This window comes from Acanthisitta chloris, unplaced genomic scaffold (genome assembly GCF_000695815.1).
Source record: "Acanthisitta chloris isolate BGI_N310 unplaced genomic scaffold, ASM69581v1 scaffold8882, whole genome shotgun sequence".
NCBI lineage: Eukaryota > Metazoa > Chordata > Aves > Passeriformes > Acanthisittidae > Acanthisitta > Acanthisitta chloris.
Genome location: NW_008662164.1, coordinates 57,944 through 78,878, shown reverse-complemented (window position 1 = coordinate 78,878; position 20,935 = coordinate 57,944). Strand labels below are relative to the sequence as shown.

General features: G+C 37.3%; 1 protein-coding gene across 1 annotated transcript in view; it reads right to left on the bottom strand.

Moving 5' to 3' along the window:
• LOC103798250 (sodium channel protein type 1 subunit alpha-like) overlaps positions 1-20,555 on the bottom strand; it is a gene marked incomplete at its 3' end in the record, with an annotated part of 61,617 nt that extends 41,062 nt beyond the window's left edge. The window contains 6 exon segments of the mRNA XM_009070501.1: positions 5,336-5,608; positions 6,523-6,614; positions 7,397-7,525; positions 8,283-8,372; positions 13,466-13,584; positions 20,292-20,555. Coding sequence (XP_009068749.1) covers positions 5,336-5,608; positions 6,523-6,614; positions 7,397-7,525; positions 8,283-8,372; positions 13,466-13,584; positions 20,292-20,555 — 967 coding nt within the window.
• Between the last annotated feature and the right edge of the window lie 380 nt (positions 20,556-20,935).

The window sequence follows — 20,935 nt, the reverse complement described above, 5'->3', positions numbered from 1 at the left end:
AGGACCACAACTTTAGAGTAAATGACATTTTAAATTTCAGTATGTGCTATCACTCATAGCAATTACTGTTAAAGTTACAAGATGTACTAAAAATTCTGTCAAATGCTGCTTGATGTAGATGAAATGTACAATTCTCCCTTCCATCTGATCACTGAAGTAAATCAGACTCTGTAAAATTATATTGTACAGTTGTTTATTAGAATGTATCTGAAAAACTTATAATTTATTTCAAACTTTCTGATCAGTATTGCCAAGGGTTCCAGCCTGCCACTTACAAACACTTGTGACAGTTATCTAATATGTAACTCTGCAAAAACCCACTCAGCTGCTAATGGCTCCAACCCTTACAGGTGCACACACTGCAGTTAGCCTGCTGATTGGCATGAAGGCCCTGGTATACACTTAAATTTAACTCAGACAGAATTACTGCAGCAGTCACCAACTTGTGTAAGTAGGAGTTTGAAAGTACATAATAAAACTACTGAGCACCTGAGAAAAAAAATTGGGTAAGTTCTGCTAAATCACCCTGTAGCAAATCATCCTGTAGAGTAATCCTGTAGTGAAAGGACATTTTAGATGGTTTAAATAACAAAGGCATTGACATATCTCTTCTTAGAAGAACAAAAAGATGAGCAAAATTTTGTGCTAATTAAGATTTATTCTGGCTGTATCCTTGAGAAGTATTCTTGGATTTCCCCTCAAAGCAGATGCCTACAGTTGCGAAACTCCTGACTTTTGGAAGAATGACCAAAGGAGCAGCTTCCTCCTGTAGTAATGATCTCCCACTTGGTCACAACTTTAAGGATGACATTTATACAGAGTTAGACCACATTGACCAGTATCCTATTTCCAGTGGAGACCAAAAGCATTGCCTTAGGCTGTCTGTAAGGACAGGGCAGGGACATGGTGATGCTCCTCTGAGTACCTCCTTAGTTCCAATACTTCTGAACCTCAGGAGATTCTGGTACCTTGTGCCTCCTGAGAAGATTTAAACCCCACACTGGATTTCTTTTCGATTGAACTGTGCTGTTAGATTCTCTTAAAATGATCTAATTTGAAGTACTACCAGCACAGCTCAGTTTAAACTTGACTGTGGCTGTGCTGCCCTAGCCAGGTTACCATAGACTAATAAATTCTGAGTCCTAGGAGGTGTCACAAGCTGCTAGCTCAGCACATTCATTTGCTGCAGGAGGGACATGGTACCCTGGCCAGATGTGTCCCTCCATCCTGTGAGCAAAATTTACCATTTGGAAAAATTGGGCTTTAAGCTGTATGTAGACCTTGCTCTGACACTGTGAAGGACTCAGTTTAAGTGTCTAATGATATATCTGCATCTTACAGGGAATAATCTCCAGTGCTCTGCAAAGCACACGGTCCTGTCTGCAGCTGCTGTCACTCTGGGCTGGTGTGCATTGCAGAGCTGCTCTGTGCTGAAACACAACTGCAAACAATAAACTGACAGGATTCTGGCCACAGCTGACCCTTAGGAAGCAAATGTTATTCTGCATTATGTCAGCTAATCATGATTAAAGCATGCTGGAATATAACAGCTGGTTGGTAAGAATGCAGACCTGCCTTGATATAGTTTACATGGAGCAGTCAGTCATGATCAGAACTGCACTGGCTGAGCTGAACTGCCACAACAGGGTCTGCACTCAGGTTCTGTGCTTCAGATAAGATGTGCCCTATAAGCATGCTGTACTTGCCAGCTGCACAGGAAACAGGAGCCACACAGGCTTTCTCTGAGTGCACTGATATAACGAGGACAAGTGCTCAAAATATTGTCATGACAGGAAATTTTTTACAGCACACAGACTTAGCAGTATAAGCATGTGTCCGTAACTAGATGCAGAATTTTGAATTGTGTATGTATGTGAAAAATCCTTCATTACGTCAAAGGTATATGCTTGGTTCCCCTTTAATTGATTGTGAAATAGGAAAACAGTCTCTGTTAGATGAGCACTTAACTTCCAGGGAATTTACAGTTGTTTGGGTAAGTGTTGGGTAATGACTGAGAATAACTGTTATTTCACAAAATGGATTGTGAGATGTTTTTTCCCCAGAAAAAAAAATTGCTTATGGAAAGCTTGACAAGAAAAACTTCAGCTTATCTAGAAATAAGTTCATCAGATTTCCTATCTTGGAAAAATTAAAAATAAATAGAAAAAAAGGTGTGCTTGACTCATTAATGCCAGGAGTCCTTACATAAAGACCCTCAAAATAGTGTCTCCCAAAATGAGCTCAGTGGCAAAATTAGGGCTTACATGCCTTTTGTGCATAGTATACACAACTAATGGCATAAAAACATTTATAATTCCTGCAAAACACAGTGGCATTGCACTGCTCTGAGCTACAGCCAAGCCCTTTCTTACTGCCCTGTGATGCAGCTGGTTTCTGTATCCTGTCTGCCTCCCTGCAGAAAGAGAGCAGGAAGCTGTGAGAAGATAATTCTCTCTTAAGAAACTGCTGGCAAGCAAGGACAAGCTTATTAACTTCATACTGAGACTCATAATTTCATTATAAATATCATAATACATATGAAATCTTGTGTAAATATAACAAAGGCTCATATAGCCATTCAATATAATACTTTCTGTAACCAATTCAGTTTTCTTTTCAGGGCCTTCAGGTCTTCTTTAAATCAAAAAAAATCAGAACTTGAGTTCATAGATTCTTTGTTAAAAAGTTAGGAAATTAAGATTGGCCTTGAACTCTAGGTCTTCATTAGGAGACTTTGCTTAGAATTTGTTATACCCCATGGCATGGAATCTCCATGAATTCAAGTGTTCAAATAAGTTGAATTTCACAAAAAGATTGATTTTAAAAATTCAGATAGAAATCCATCATAGTCATTGATCAGCTGTGTCATCATAGTTAGAAGTTGTCTTACTTCTGTTCAAAATTTGTCTGGCTTTGACTTGCAGCTATTGAATCTGTGACATCTTTGCCTGCTAGATCAAAGATATGTCTAGGATGAAGTTTCTGTTCCCCATGAGGATTTTTTTCAACTGTGATCAAATCACCCCTTAAACCTTCTCTTTGATATGCTAAGTAGGCTGAGCTCCTGGTCTATCTTGGTATAAAGCATGTTTTCCAACCCTTTAATCATTCTCCTCTTTTCTGAACATCCTCCATTTTTTCAACATTCTATCTAAATTGAACTTTATATAGTATTCCAGTAGAAACTGCAGTAGTGCTAAATACAGGAGTAATGCTGTCTTCCTGGTCAATAATTTATTTATGTGAACAGGATATTATTTAGCTTTTTGGCTGCAGTTTTAGCCTTAATTTGTCAGAGTCCTAGCTGCTCCAGAGTGCCTAAGGTGCCTCAGCCTCTCTATTGTTAAGGGCTTTCCAATTGCACTTCTATATCCTACCTCTCGGTTGCTCTGCAGCCTTACACATAAGCCACTGTGGCAGCATTTTCCAGAGCCTCTGTGGCACTATTTTTCCTATGTTTTCCTGCTGTTTTTCATGTCACTTTTATTCTCATGACATTACAGTTGCAATCACACTATTGATGCAGAAGGTACCCATGGAAAGCAATTGTCTCTGATGCAAGATTCAATCATCTTTCTCCTCCTTTTCCTACTTCTTGCTTGTAGCTTTTTGGTTTATATTAGGTGACCTAATAACATGCATATAAGAGCATAAAAACCCACCAGCTGTGCAGCACCCACTCTGATCAAAGTGCATTCCAATGAGTGCTTAATAGCACTATAGGCAGAAGCAAGCTGTAGGGAGTTTGAGGAGATGCTAAAGAAGAACACATAGTTGCTGTGTGGAAAGTGTTGTGGAGTGATAACTGCTGCACTGGAAAGGATACCCAAGGGAGGAGACTCACCTGGGGAACTCACCACTTCTCTTTGCAGTTGTTCACTGTGGTCAGTTCTCCCTTTCCCCTTTTCTTTTCTATCCTTCTCTCACCTTTAGTTCTTAATTTACTCCAAAGTAACTTTCACTACTAGAGATCATGTATGCCATTAGCTACAGTCTCTATGCATGTGAACCTGTCTCAATGTGAACTGTGCAGCATTGATTTGTAGGATAGGGAGTTTAGTTTTGTCCCCTCACATTTACCTCTACTGGAATGCATTTCTTTAACTAGTCTCAATTTGCCAGACTGCTCTGTATCAGCAAAACTGGCTGGAAAATAATGCTCTGGGAAATTATCCAAGTAGAAAGATGCATCAAAGCAACTTTTGAAGACATTTGACTGAGATTATTTCTATTCAAGATTTTAACTAATCTAGATGGTGGAAGAGCACTTAACAAATTTGCAAACGATACTGATCTGATAAGGATGGTGATGAGTTTGAGGAAGCAATTACAATTTAAAAGGTCCAGGACAGTTGGAGAGAAAAAAACATGGTGCTGTTCAGGCTGGAACAATGAACTGTGCAAATGGAAAATGAAAACTCAATGAGGTAGATAGAGGTCTGTGAAAGATTCAGGAGCAGGTAGACCGCAAGCTGAACAATGCTACAATTGTGAACAACAGCAAGCTATGTAGGATGTATAAAACAAAAGTGTAAGTCACTATGCTACCACATAATCCTTCTTCCCTACTTAGTATGCCTTATGTGGCGGAGAAACGCCTAGATGTGGGTACTTCACTTTAAGAAGGATGTTTCTGAACAAGAAAGAATCCAGATGAGAGATCAACATCTAGAAAACTGACTGTAGGAGAAAATGGTTAATGATCTGGGTTGTTTAGCATACATGAAGAAGACTGAAAGTAGAGACAACAGGGCATGTAAACATAAAAAATAGTCTCTAAATACTTAAGAGAGTGATAACTGATAGAAAATTTGGTTTTGGTGCTTGTGTTGTAGTTGGTAAGAATAATAAGCATAAATTTTAGCAGAAAAATCTCTTAGACCTTAAAAAAATTCCCATAATAATAATAATGTTAGTGAAGCAAAAGAATGGATGGATGTTGAAAATACTGAGGACTCCATCACTGAGCTCCTCACTGCCTGTCAGAAGTCTCTGATATCTGTCAAAACAACAGTGCATGCTGCTGCTGATCTTGCTTTAGAGTATCAGAATGGAAAACGTTTAAGGCTATTAAGTAATTTTAAGACTCCGTTGAACTTTTTTCTGTCTCAGGGAAGATATGAATTTGGCAGGTGGAGCTGAGAAAAAGCTATATCAAATAGCAAGACCATCTGCCTTGTTCCCTCTTCCATGCAGGCCTTTGGAGCATATCTAAGACAGACAGAGGCTTCTCCTGCTCAGTCTTAAGTAAATGTATCATCCCCTCCCCTCCTTACTTCTAAAAACTAGGTCAGCCACAAACCACTTCAGTAAGAATCCTGCAGACAATACTTACTTTCATCTTCAATGTACCCCTTCCAGTCAAACGGAGTCACTGTTGAATTAACCAATGTGCCATTTTCACCTATGGTGCTGTTTAGCTGGGAAGTAAAATTGGTTTCCAAAGTAAAATTTTCAGGAGGCCACTGCAAGCATTTATTCCTCAAATTGCCCATGAACAGCTGCAGCCCTATTAGTGCAAATACACTCAGACAAAACACAGTCAGGATCATTACGTCCGAGAGCTTCTTCACAGACTGAATTAGGGCTCCCACAATAGTCTTCAAGCCTGCAAATGGAAAGAAATTTGTATTTTGATGTTGAAAACCTTTTCAGAACATAAAAATGACAGTGTCTTCCAGTAAAGTTATAGATTTCATGCAGAAGCCCAAATATATGATTGTAATGTCTGTGAAACAACATTTTTTGTGAAGAGCTTTTTCACTTGTGAAAATGAATAAATAGCTGAAACTTATGTTCATTTGAAACTGTGAATGGAATGAATTGCATATATTTCAAACCACTTGTTTTAATGATAAAACAAGTGACTATTTTTATTCATGCTGTACATGAACCTCACGTAAAAATCTTCTTTATTTGTCAATACCTCTTGCTCCAAACCTTTGCTACTATCAGTTTTATAACATACTAGGATTTAGAAGACAGTAGTAAAAAGCCTGTTCAAGAATAAATAAAATTAAAATGTAATGCTATAAAACTGGAAATGGTTTGGAAAATTGTGGATTTGTAAGATAATAAATCCCCCATGCAATGCCCATGCTATTCTTTATTATCTTATTCCTTCATCTTCCTACTAAGTCAATGTTTCAAACAGTTCTATTTTTGAGACACAAATATTCACAACAAATACCACATAACGTCATGTAGGTAGGATACACATGGGTAAGAAAACTTCAGGGTTACTGCTATTCATTGAATGTGGAGAAGAAAGCTTGACGTCATACGATGCAAACCACACACACTGTGTACTGCAATGTCTCATGCAAGAATCTGTTAAACTCAAAGGCTGATTTCAAAGGAAAGTGCTCATGTTAAAAAGCAATGAATCAGAGATTTCAGTGAATTCTGATATCTTCCAATTCCTGCTTTTTTTTTGTGGAAAGAAATAAGACTTATGTTTAAAAAATATGAATTCCATTTCAGTGAATTAAAGTCAGCCTCAGTGTTTAACCTAGCTCTCACCTGGAATGACTGATATTGTTTTCAAAGCTCGGAGAACTCTGAATGTTCTCAACGCTGAGACATTGCCCAGGTCCACAAACTCTGTCACATATCTGTAATAGGGGAGTTCACACACAAACACAATGACAGGATAAAAAGGAACAGTTGGGAGGTACAAGGGGCCTAACACCTTACACCGGAGTTCACACACAAACACAATGACAGGATAAAAAGGAACAGTTGGGAGGTACAAGGGGCCTAACACCTTACACCAGTTACTTCTTACCTGGAATTACTAGTTTTCAATTCAAAGCTCTCAATACTCTGAAAGTTCGAAGAGCTGAAACATTGCCTAGGTTTACAAATTCTGTTACATACCTGTAGGATTAAATCACAGTTATTCAGAATTTAGGCAAAGTTTATGCTACTTACTTGGGTCTTTCATCAAGACCGCTTTGGCGTTTTTAGCAAAAACTTAAATAGCAACAGTCAGAGGTTTACCTTTCACTGCAGTTTGCCTTGTATTAATATAATTTCAGACCTTCGGCTAAATTAAATGCCTCTGAAGTGAATTGCAATGATTTTACTTTGAAAGCCTAAAATTTATCTAGACTAGATTGGTAAGTTTGGAGAATGAAGTCAAAGGGAAGCTCCTTTTCTGGTCAGAAAAAAAAATGCAGGACATGAAATTAGCCTCTCTAATACTAGCTGTACTAATGGCTTCTGCAGTATTTATGTTTACATCAAAATATGCATTTTAGAATGTGAAAATTGTTTTAGATGAAAGTAAATCCATACAAAAATTTTCATTTAACAAAATTTATATGTATCAATACTAATTTCATGCCCTTTTTGCCCTTCGCTTTCAAAGAAAAAACAAAAAACAAAAACTTACGCAAAGGTAATGACAGTGAAATCGAGCCAGTTCCATGGATCTCGAAGAAAAGTAAAATCTTCTAAGCAAAACCCCCTTGCAATGATTTTTATTAGTGACTCAAACGTGTAAATTCCAGTGAAAGTATACCTGAAAAATATAGGAAATTTTAACCAAAATAAGTAGCAACATTTTACATTGGTATTCTGACAGCAACTTGATGATCAAATGAAAGATTTTTATTTCAAAACTGAAAAAGACATACATTAAATAATCAATTTCTTCTAAAAGGCATTATATTAATCATAGGTACTTGTGCATTTATATGCACGAGTTGTGACATGCTATTAAAGTACAGCAGTCCTGATCTTGTACATAAAATAAATAAATCCATCAAATAAATAACATATATTAAAAATTTACTGGTGCCATTCAGTTTTTAAGTAGGCAACACTGGATCCATTACTGTTAATTGAGAAAGCTGTGAGCATAAGTTACTGAATCATTAACATTTAAAACATCTAGTATTGACTCTAACGAGGGAAGAAAGCAAGCACACACTGATTTCAGACTTTAGTAAAACTTTTGCTTATATGCTGTTCTTAAGTGATGGCCATGGTTCTGGTAGTAATGCAGTAGTGTAAACAAAGAGTAAAAACATTGGGTAGGTGCTAAACCATAAAGAGAGAAAACTAGTGGAAACTGATGGAAAATGTTTCAATTTTTTCCACCCAACTTTTTTACTAGACTGAGATTTAAATAATTATTTAACATTTCTACATAGTTTAGAAAGGAAATAGTAGTAGTGCCTCATGATGTTTTTGCTAGCAGACCTTACACCACAGTTACTGGCATGCTGACTCCTAGACAAACAGCCAAAGGTATATTTAAATAACGTGCAACTTACTCTACATTCTTTGTCCAGTCTGGAGGGTTACTCATGGTCATAAATACGCAGTTGGTCAAAATAGTGCACATGATCAGCATGCTGAATAATGTAGGTATAGTTAAGGAAAACACAACAGCAATTCACACAATAACAGATCAGTCATATATCTTAAATACAGTAAAATATTGCCACTTCCACAAATCTTTTAGACTTTGGTAAACATTGACATACATTTTACTTAACCTGATAGTTTTCACTTTAGCACATTAAACTTCAGTGTTAGTCTTGATTTGTTCATACTCTGATGTTGACTTGTTGGTGTCTCATGTTTTCTTTTCAGCTGGTACTGAACGGCAAAGGAGATGACTCTCACACCCTGGGAGGCAATGTCAGCTGAGCAACAGCCAAAATCAAAATAACTTTCAGAAGAAGTACCTGACATGATGGAATAAGTGTAAGTCTCTTGCTTCTACAGTTTCAATACTAAACTCAATAGCTGGCATATGCAAGGTAAAAAAAGTTTCTCCTATTTACCCTGAGTCAGAGCTGTGCTGAGTCAGTGTCAATCCAGGACCCAGCACAGCCAATCCATCAAAAACACAGAACAAAACATAGTTTTAATTGCTGAAGTGACTGCATTCCATGTTTCTCCAACACTAGTTTAGCTATACAGCCAGTAAAACAGAAATCCATAGGGGGCTCACAGGTTAAGGTGAATAATTCTCCAATGGGCTCTCTCTAAACACACATTAGCAACAAAAGCAACATCTCCAATTCTACCAATTCGATAATTTGAAAATGGTTCAATAGTACCTTGTGGTCAATTACTTGACAAGCAAGGAAAACTGGTGAAGATGAGAATGAAAATTAATTTTTATTTGAACTACCTGCAAGGAAGATTTAGGTATTCCAGGTCAATGAAACCCAGACTAAGGGCTCAAAGGGGCTGGTGCTAGGGAGGTGGGACAGTCCACTGGGGCTTCATTACACCCAATGTGATGTTCTTGGTTTACAAGATCACTGACTGTACTGACAGTGTGGCCCTTCCTTTTTTTGTGGCAATAAACTCAATTACTCAAGTGTTTGGAAATACTGAAGTAAACAGATCAACAATGAAAACCTGACTCAAAATGGCCACATGATGGCAGCAAAAAATAATATCTGCTGCACAGTTACACGAAATGGTTAACTCATTTTTTCCCTCTAGTCATCTCTCTAAATTATGCATTCCTCAAAAATAGTTGCATCAGCATAACTGGCAAAGAAGCTAGGTTCAACCAAAGAAAGGTATTTACAGTTAAACTTGTATCTGAGAGACCAGGATTTTAACTATTTTGATACAAGTAGATAGCATTTGTTCTTTGGGGTATTTTTTTATATCATGGACAAAACCAAAATGAAACAAACTTCCAAATAAACAAACAGACAAAAAACAACAATAAGAACAAACAAACCAAACCAAAACCACCAACCCTTCAGTCTAGGTGAAGGAGGAAGAGAGGAAGTAACATCCCAGCCTAAACTTTTCAGAAAATTGGTGCAATCATTACGATCATCGCTTGCAGCTGGTGAAAAATTCAATCTTGAGTATACATTTTCAAGTAAACATTAAAATCACAGGGGAGGATTTAGCTTCCTGATTCCCATAGATAGGTGTATGACCTTTGCCTAAAGGCCTGGCCCAGCAGTGAATATTGTGATGTCTTCCAGTGAGTGATTTAACTAATTTCAAAGATCGTGTTGTCATACAAGCTCTGTACAGTAAAAATTGTTCAATGCCTTAGAATAAATTACTAGAATGCCTTACAATGCTTGTCATCACAGTCCACAGACAGCTCTAAAGAGTCTGTCTTAATACAATCAGGAAATTCCTTTAAATAAAGAGAATGCATTTTGGAATCCAACTTGGAGATGCCTGGCTGCAGCTTCAGTTCTCTCACAAAAACGTTAAAGAAGTATAATGTCCTCTCAGGAGAGCTGATGTTTTATCCCTATGCAGTGTGTTATATGCTTGCAGCTAGGTATTATGGTATTGTTCATAACAAAGGCCACAGGCAGGTCCTTGCACATTATTCACTCTGTACTTGCCACATCTGTGAGCTGCATGGCCAAAGTGCTGTTCACTCTCAAAGGGAGCAGATGCTCAATAAGGGCTAACATACTTCGAAATGTAAACTCTGGCCATGCTTTGCCTAATGGGAATCTCAAACATAACTGACTCATTCAATGTCTGTGCATCCTTCTCCCACATTTTGAGTGACTGATTGACAAGCTTAATATTCCCTTAATTTACTAGTTTATGTTCTATAATAATTCAGCTATACACATAGGTAAACAATTCTGATCTATAATGACTTCTTCATGTAAATGTACTATATTTCTCATGTTCTTCCCGTATAAGCAAGCAGTAGGGCTAGAGGCACCATACAGCCTCAAGCTGTGTTTTTAAAGGAGCAGCTGAAGTCTCTTATTGCCTGTGTGGATTGGTGGAAGATGAGGATTGGAAAAAAAAATATTGCCAACTGGTTTCACAGATACCTGCTGGCAGTCAGACCACACTGAGGAACACTGTGAGTTCAGCTTCCTAAGACTAGCACAGGGGTACTTAGCAGATACCATATTTTCTCTAGAGCATCTCCCTATTCCTTTCTAATATTCTTTAACACTTTGCAGTTCCAGCCACTGCCACCTCTCTCTTTTTTGTTTTTTTTTGGTCTGCTCAATGCTCCACCTATTCTCACCTTCTCATCCTTTCTCATTGATTGCCAAAGTCTGGCCATATCCCATCACTCTTGTGTTGCCCCCTCAGTTCTATGCTCTACCTTAACTAGAGTCAGGCAGGCAAAAGGGGAAAACGAAACAGCAGAATACCAGGAGGTGAGTCAGCAGAGCATGAGAGAGAGAAATTCATGCTGTTACTGGTTCCTGTATCTAGTATTACAATAGGTACTGGCAGTGAGGAAGAATAATTGAAGGGAAAGTCTGTGAGCTCTGGGAAGAGACACACTGCTTCTCTGCAGGAGGAGCAACATCTGCCCACATCTGGGCAAATGTAATCAGACCACCCTATACAAAGGTTCAGAGAATTTGGGGAACATACAGATGAAAGTTTTCCGACCGATGTGCCAGTTTCATTGTGCTCAACACACATTTCACACTGAAAGTGAAACGCACATTTCTGTTACAAAGGCCAGAATGCCAAACACTCACCTCAAAATGTGAGGGCAGTAGAGGTTATCAATACAAGTCAGAAGATTATTGCAAGTAATAATCAATTTTAACCCCCAATGTTTTTCATATAGGTGGTAACCTTGTATAAGTGCTAAAATCTAAACTGCAGTATGGAACATATTACATGGTTTCTAGTTAAACCACTTTCATATTTGCAGTGTTTGTACTATACTGAATAATAATTTAAAAATAAAGAAAGAATAATAAAATAATAGAACCTATGCATCTATTCTTATGTTGAATATTAAAAAAATATAAATAAAATGCCTATGTCTAGATCTAAGATAAAAATAGCTCCCCCAACAGTTAGCTGGTTGCAGAAAGAAATCAACCCATATAGTGAAAGGGGACCTCCTCCTACAATAGAGCTAAATTATAAAATCACACCATCAGTTAATAGATAGAAGGAAAAATATTGGCGCTGCATACAGTATATTAGAATTTCTTATGTTCTTACTACCATCAAGACCAGCTGAATACTCTTTGAACACAATTAGGAGAAACTTAAACCCAAGACCAAACTCAGTAATCAGTATGCAAGTGGAAATCATTACTCACAACTCACCCATATGCAGGGTTGGAAAATATTGTAAATCAATCTGTCACGTGAATGGATGAGCATTCATTAGAGCTGCCATCTGACAGTATTTGCTGTGTTGTCTCACCATCACGACCACTGTGTCTATAGGCTGCTGTCACGTCCCTTAGCTGCTGTTCCCAAATGCTCCCAGACTCCTCTCCAGACCTTCTTCCCCTTCTCTCACTGCTTTAAGTTCCCAGAAGCCCAGAGGAAAAGGTATTCTGAGTCAGCAGTCATCTGCCTTGTTTGTTACTTTTTCCAAAGACCTAGAAAATTCTGTCAGCAGTCTCTAATAATAAAGCTTCTGCCTTTGACTACTTGTTCAATGCTAAAAGTCTTAACTGTCACACTGAAGTTTTCATTTGGTGGCTGTATTTCCCAGTCCTGAGGTTTTGCAAAAAGTGCACGAAAACCTCAGCCACTAGAAATTCTCACCAACCTGTTATAATCATCAGGCAGGAATCCCACATGCCAGTCTCAAACTTTACCCTGTGACCATCCCATCAGTTATGGTCCCCCAATCTGTCTACCATCTGCATGTACAGATGCTTTGCAAACCGCCTGCATGAATGCTGCCTATGCTTTCTGGCAATGTATTAAATTTGGCAGAGGCTTATGGTGCAACTGGGCAGGTTTAGGAATGTGAGAATCAGCATGCATGCGCCAGGCTTCCAGGCACACTGCTGCAACAGACTATGAAGCTGATCCTGAGGATGGGCCCAGAAGGACCCCAAAAAGGCAATACTCTGAGCTAGCTGATCCTGAGCAGCTGCAGATCTGCCTCACTGCTTGCACAACAGAGCTCTTCCGGAACTTGTGAGCATAAAATGCATTCTATCTTTTTTTAAAAAAGACATAACTATTTTATGAATAGGCTTCATAGTGCAAAAAAGAATCTGAGGTGCAAAAAATTTCAATGTTAAACTAAATCTGAAAAAACTTTTCTGAAAAATTAAATCTGTATTCAGATTTCTACAGCAGAAGTATTGAAATTCAAGAAAATAGATGGATTCAAAAATCAATGCATGTATATAATATATTAATATGTTCTCATATTTATAAAACCTTACCATAAGCCTTCCACAGTGAAATAAAAATGACGGACTACAAAAACCTTTATTCATGATGAAATAGTTACATTTTCTTAATTGCAGTGTCTAACATTTTGAACAACCACTGGAAAGTATTGAAATTCAAGAAAATAGATGGATTCAAAAATCAATGCATGTATATAATATATTAATATGTTCTCATATTTATAAAACCTTACCATAAGCCTTCCACAGTGAAATAAAAATGACGGACTACAAAAACCTTTATTCATGATGAAATAGTTACATTTTCTTAATTGCAGTGTCTAACATTTTGAACAACCACTGGAAAATGATATGAATGTACCAAAATTTTAATAGCTATTTTTCTAAGAGGATTGAAGGGAGTTAAAATGTACAGGGCAGAGGTGGCACTGAATCGGAAGATTGCCTTCCCTTTATTCAATACTATAAAGGTCTGGAAAAGAGAAAAAACAGACATTTTATAAGTGCTTATTCATTGTAGATGCTCATTTAAAAACTGTTCCAAGTGACCAATCACAAAAATTGTAACTTTTTGGACACTTAATACACAAATCCCATGACTAATTTTAAATACAAAACTTATTTCCATTACTTACCTGATGCACGTGACATACAAAAATATAATTCATTAAATTCATTAATATTTTTATACTACTTCTTCATTAAACAACCTCAGTATAATAATGATGCATTTACATGTGCTTCTTGTAAATAAAGATGCAGAAATTATCAAGTAAAATTTTAACTTTATTTATGCTTTCCCACAGAAAACTCTTCCTGTTTGAAATACCATAAGCGGGGAAACGTTACCTGTGGATGCTAATGATATATGAATCTTACAAACTAGAAATCCTTTTAGAAACTGATTTAACAGTCTATCCACTTGTTCATTTTTTGTTATAGTTTGTTTCTTGATCTTTGTGTTAAGGAGGAAAAGACATAGCAGTAATATATATAGCCAGGATTAGGCAGACCTCTGAGGACTGTGGACATCTGAATACACCTTACAGGAGCAGAGCAAGAGACCTTCCCAAATGACCTCCCTGCACAGTTACAGTTCCCAGGTGTGAAACTTCCCCAGAAAGTAAATACTTGTTAAATTTAAATTTTAATAGCTAAAGAAACTATCACATTTAGAGACATCGAAAGGCATGCAAGCCTTACTTCACAGAATTATAGGAGTCTCTGTAGGCTGAATGTCTCAAAAAAAATTGATGAGCCAAATATAAATCGTATGAGAGCAAACTCTGCAAACATTGCTTTGCTTCCTCTGCAGGCCATCATGGCTGCAACAGTGTTCAGACCACAGCACGGGAAATGTGGGCTATCAGGTTTCTTTATGCCACTAAGTTGCTCTTCAACTGTAAAATCAATCAGAAAAGAATGAAAAACACTGCAGAAGGAAGGTCAGTAACTCAGGAGAAAGCTGCATCCAGGAGAAGGGGTGATGGAAGGATTATAGCCTAAATTCAAAGGAAATTAAGAAGAAATGTCTAAAATAACCTTTTTTCTCTCTTTTTTTTTTTTTTTTAAATCAGAGTTGCATATTTTGCAAATAAGCTGTGATAAAGCCTCCTCGATTTTCATTGCATTGCTGACAAAATGAGCTGTAAACTAGAATGCTAGTGGAAGTGTGGGAAAGGGTATGTTGGTCTCTTCTGATGTCCACGGCATCAAGCATTGCTTCAAAATTGTAAGCAAGTGAATTACAAGACTATTTCTGAGAAGGCTGGTAGAGAAAGAAAATATGCCAGGGAGGTTCAAGAAGGACAATTCTTCAGTTTGCTGCAATTTGGGAAGCTTTGTATGTATATACCATGAAGGACAGATAAAAATCTCTGCGAGCACAGTGGGTGGAGAGATGTGGAGATGAGGGTTTCCACCAGTCTGTTACAGACAACTATACTGAAGGCAGAAGAGAAGTAAGGATTACACCCTGAGGTAAAGCTGTTCCAGTCCCAGCTCGCTGGCTTCTTCTCTCAGCTCTCTCTCTGTCACAGCACACCTTCTCATACCATCCAAATCCCTTAAAAGCAAGGGACGAGTCAGACTTTACACTGTCTTGAGTACAAACTCAAGATGTGTAGGAATGGTATAAGATATGCATTTGATTTCCCCACTTCTGCACAGAAATGGAGAAACTGCATGTGAAACTGAGGACAGTAGGATAAAGCCTGAGCTAATGTTTCCAATTCACACTTCCAATTATGGATTACAGATAGCAACAACCTGCAGATGACTTGACCTTAAATGAAGATTTCATTTCAACTACTGAAGCAACCACACAGATGAATGATTTTTTGGCACAATGTTCTAAAGCCTCACACTTTAAGGGGGAAGTTTCCCCTCCCAGGTCTGTCCCCAGCCCCCAGGACTTGCATCTAATAAGCCTCTGAATCTGCTTTTGTAGCTATGAGGTAGTTGACAAAATGCGTTAAAAATCACACTCCCTACTAACTTTGTATCTGACTACACCACCTACGTTTAGTCAACCTACATTTTTAAAAAAAATCTTTGAACAGAAGCATATTAAACATACATCTATTTTCTAACATGCCTTATGGAAAAAAACGGCATGCTGGCACAGCTCCAGTTTCAGTTGGAAGCTGCTGCTATTTTAGCTGTTCTACTTTCTGCTGCCCTGCATATGCAGAACCAACAAGACATAAATTCCCTACCTCAGTCTTAATTTTTCACTCAAAGCATCTTAGTAACTTGAATCTTCGAAGTGACTTTATTGGTCATCTGATTTCTAGTCTTAAACATGAACTAAAATTGTATCTTATCTGTGAAGAAAAATTTTCATTAACAAGTACAGATAACAGCTGATATCCAATCCCTGTGTAAGCTTACCTCCCTGCTATGCCTGCTATATCTCACTCCACTCTCAACCCAGATGCAAGCCAATGTGTAGGCAGTGTGGATGAACATGAAGTATTGTACCCAAAGCTGTCAGGACAAAGTAGACATACACTGAAAAGAGCTAACTAAATTCTAAACAAATTGTAAGACTAATGCTTGTATATGAAGGATTAGATATACTTTTCAGTGTCTATGTCTTATGAAGTGTTTTAATCATTTTTATAAAGGCACAAAACCAGCTCACACTCAAAGTATTTGTGTGAATATATAATTCTTATATAAATAAGAATTCCCTAAAGAAAAGTCCCTGATTTGCTGCATTTGCATCTGTAACCTGAAACCCAGTTCTGTAACTTCTGCCACATTTGAAATAAAGCCAGAAGCTGCCTTCTTAGCCAGGCAAAGGAGGACGAGTAGTATTTTGAGAAGATGTAGCTAAGAAAGAAGGATAGTCCACACAAAGATATGGTCTACAAGAACCTCTTGGAACAAAGAGTTCTCAAAACCTTATTTCTCCTCTCCTTCCTAGTTAGCTTTAAATGTAGATTCTAGAAGGCTACATTTAGCAGGCTGAGTGCTACCCCATTGCATTTCCACTTCCTATAGTTCAATAAATACCATCCAAAACCTCACAGGACCTTGTGGAAGACAGGAAGTGACTTATTGTTGAGTTGGGTCCTCAGCTTCTTGAGAAAAAACCCAGGGGCAGCTAGAACAAGAGACTCATGGCATATGGGAAGTCGGCATATCTTGGTTTTGTAATTATCTTTTGAAACCATGTTTTCTAGCAAGTCCTTAATTTTTTGCTTTCCTAGAACTTTTTACTTAAAAAATCCTTTAATTTACAACTAGTGCATTCACCTTTGCTGACATAATAAAGTTAAGGGAAGCAATTTTACAGAATCTTTTTGGGTTTTTTTGCAGCTCAAGAGAAGTCTGGGAAACTCAGGAGCTAGTGGTTTGATCAGATTTGATCTTACCAAATGCCAGGACAAAAGGATGCATCTTTTCTGACAGATGCCATTCAACATCCTTCTGGCAAGCGGCAGGGCATGGAGTGGCAATAAACAATGCTATAGCTCTATTATAGCAAGAGGAGAGTGGAGTTTTACCCATTTAGTTCCACCAATTCTCTCCCTCCCCTTCAATGGGGCAGCCTAGGTTCAGGGGAAAAGAGACAGCCTGTAAAATATGAAACCAAGTGGACCAGATCTTGATTCATGCCTGTAGGTCAGGATCTTAGAGGGTTCCAGCTGAGATCCTTTTTCTATAGACAGTGATGTCAACCTTGTTGATCCTTTGTGATGGTAGCTTGAGTATGAACAGGCAATCACTATTATACTGGGAACACACTGATTTGCACTTATACAAAACCAGAACCAGTTCCTGTTCACTGTTACTCAATTTTGGATTAAAAAAAATAGCATTGCAACCATTAGGATGCTAAACTTCACAGTTCTAAAGACCAGCATCATTGACCACCACGGTCAGCAACATTTCATTATAATGAAATCATAGTATGAGAACAGTATTGTATGCTATTGTAATAAAATAATTGTGTTTCAAGGGTACAGTTGCTGCCATTCAGGCTGTCTGTGATACAGTGTAAACCAAAAATTCTGTCAGGTGTGTCAATGTACTATAATGGGCTGTTTGGCTGTCAAACAGAAATTGTCAATTTTTTCATTTCAACTTCAGATAAGATTGGGCATGGCTATGTCCTCTTTGGTGGTATTTTTTCCATAGAAGCACAATTACAAAACAGTGAAACTAATATACCTCTCATTTTGTTTCTCTTAACAGGTTTTCCCATTCTAACTTTTCATCTCAGGGCTACCTTAGGCACAAATTAGGGCTTTCAAACCAGCTCATCACTTTTATTTATTCCTCTCTTATTCTGTATTAAACTGTATCAAATCATGGCATGCACAAACAGTTTCCTTAGTAAAAGCACTCTACAGGATGTTTCAACATTCAGTGCATTCAAAAATACACTGAGCTTGATCAATGTTGCTACAAAAAATTGGAAAAAACCCAAACCCAGCAGGTGGGTGTCAATACTTGCATAGGAGGCAAATGATGGATGATTTAATTGATGACCCAAATTTGTAATAAAAACAGGTATTCCTAAAATCCTATCCAGGTTTCCCAAATAAACACCATAACCCTGTTCGTTAGTATCATTTTATCAGTGCTGTGGGCAACCATTTCTATTCCCTATTCAAAAATCTGGAAGTTAAACTGATCCAGTTTTTGTTGATAAATCAGGGTATAGCTTATGCAGAGATCTTAATAGAGGTTTGAATAAACAGTGGCATCTGATAATTGATACACTTGTCCTAACCCTTTCTTGCAAACAAGTGTTTTCATTCTTTCTCGTTATTTTTCTTTAGATCCATGACATTTCAGATCCTTCCCCAGGCAGAAACATAAAATCTCTAATGATTGTGCAGCAGTTGTCAGACTGCAACACTGGGAGAGAGAGGGTGTGCGGATGGACTCCTTGGCTTTATGAGGTGGAATTCAGAGAGGGGTAAATAAAAAGCTTAAATGTTAAGGGGTACAGCAATAAATACATTGAGCATTAAGAGTCCTACATTTCTTTCTGGAGATGTTCACTTCTGCTTCAGGCTTTTCTAAGTATTTCTCCTTCTGAGACTTGCAGAAACATCAGCTGTTGCCAATATTTTCAAAATAAAAGTGAAACAAGACAAAAGTATTTCCAGAATTCACGTACAGCTAGATAAGAAAATCTAGAAATTAGATATTTTAAATTCCAATTATGGATGTAAAATTGAAATAGATGTTGAATTTCTGTTAGGAAATCTATTTTCCTCCTAGTGAAGGAAGAAAAAATTGAGAGAATTGCAGCATGTGAGAAATTTTTGTCTTGTCTTTGACTGACAGTGCTGTTTCTATTTCTGTCCTGTACAAGATTAAAGCACGTGCATAGAGAGGATGTGTGGACTTCAGCAGAAAGAAGAGAATCCCAGAGGGTATGTGACTGGCCCATAAAAGTTATTTACTGTGCAAATAAAAAGATTCTTCCTTTCAATAGTACAGAAACTTGACGGAATATGTTCAGCTGGTTTCTCTCCATTTCTAGCAACTCTATCTTTAGACCTCCCTGATATAGCAAGTTTTCGGCTCCATCTGTGAAGGTACAGAGAGGGTCTTCCATTCCTGAGGGTGCCAGAAGCATATCTATCATAGGCCATACCTATCATGTATCTGTTTTCACTGTAAAACACACAGGATAGGCTGATTTGGCTATAAAGGTCCAGGATGAGCTGTGGGCAGGTAGGGATAAAATTATATGGGATATCGTATCATAAACAGACACAATTAGTACAGAACTGTACAAGGCCTGCTTTTATAGAAACACATCTTTTATCTTTGTAAAAGTAGAGCTGTGATTTAAAGATAAATCTTGATATGCTGTGAATGGCAGATAAAGGCTCTTTCAGAGGCATCAAATAATAAAGATAAAAATATTGTTCTTTCACATAGTATTTTCTCTTTTGTCAAAATAGGACTCAGAAATCACATGAAATTTTGCAAGCTGAGACACTTAGAACACAATAGTTTGTGAAAATCAAAATAACTCCTGTCTGGATATTGATAGAGTTTTTTTAATCACAGAATCAAATAATTAAAGTATTACCCAATCTAGCTATTGCTATGAACCATGAACCTTTTCTGCTGCATATGGGCTGTGCAACAGAATCGTTCTTGAAATGATTCCAGGCCTGTCTAAGGCCATTTCTACTGGAAACTTTCAAATCTATTTTATACTCTTTTTATTATATTTTCTGCTTATCTGTTTCTTTCTCTATAGATTCCATAAATTTCCTAAGCATTTGCTATCAAAGCAGATTTCTAGGAACAAAATGTTCTATGCATTGGTTCATGCTGTCAGCTTTAAATCTGAAGAACCTTAGAGAATGTTGGTGTCCTCGTTTTCAACGTATATTCACTTTTTAAAGTTCACAAAATATCTATGTTATTTATATATATTTTTGTATAGGTATTATATATTGCTTATCATCAAAGACCATATACTATGTTTCAGCTTTGATATAAACGTTCCTTTGATATAAATACAGGAATAAATTTGATGTAAAGAGTGAAAGATTAGTGACCACTAAAGTGTATGGATTCTAGTTGCAAATTAACATACTGAAGTTACAAGCTACACGACCCACTCCACAAAGAGTAAATGAACATGATAAAGCACTCTGAACACTGGCATATGAACAGGACTGATTTTGGACTCACTTTTTTATTGATGTAATATGGGTCCATGTCTTCCAAGGGCTCAGACACCATTCCTGGAGGTATGTCGCCGTATATAAACGGGAGTGTTTTTCCTGCCTCCAAGTCACTGTTTGGTTTTGGCCCATTTTCATCATCGTCTTTACGATCTTGTTTAGAATTCTTAGCTTTTTCTGCAGCAATGCGTTGTTCAATAGCTGCAAGAGACTCTCTAGTGAAGTATTGGAAGCTGTCTGGTCCTGGTGGTACAAGCACTGACTGCTCCATCTTTTCATCCTGCACATTTTAATTACCATTTATTCTTCTGCATAGGAAAATACTAAAAGAGAGCAGAAAATAAAATTTAAACAAACATGTTGAATTCGCCAAGTAAGAAAAATACATTTATTTTTAAATGCTTTTGTTTATGCTATATTGAAATGCTCAAATACACCACATTGAAAATTATGTAAAGATAAAGTAAGAAGCATTTGTGTGGTTCTTATGCTAGTTATTGAAACCACAAAAATTTCTCAACTCCAGAACTGTAAATCTTTTACTCCAAATAAGCAAAAGCATGATATCTAAGAACAATCAAATATATTATTTCCTCATAACTCTAGTTATATTGCGATCACCTCACACTCCCCTGGAATCAATCAGGATTA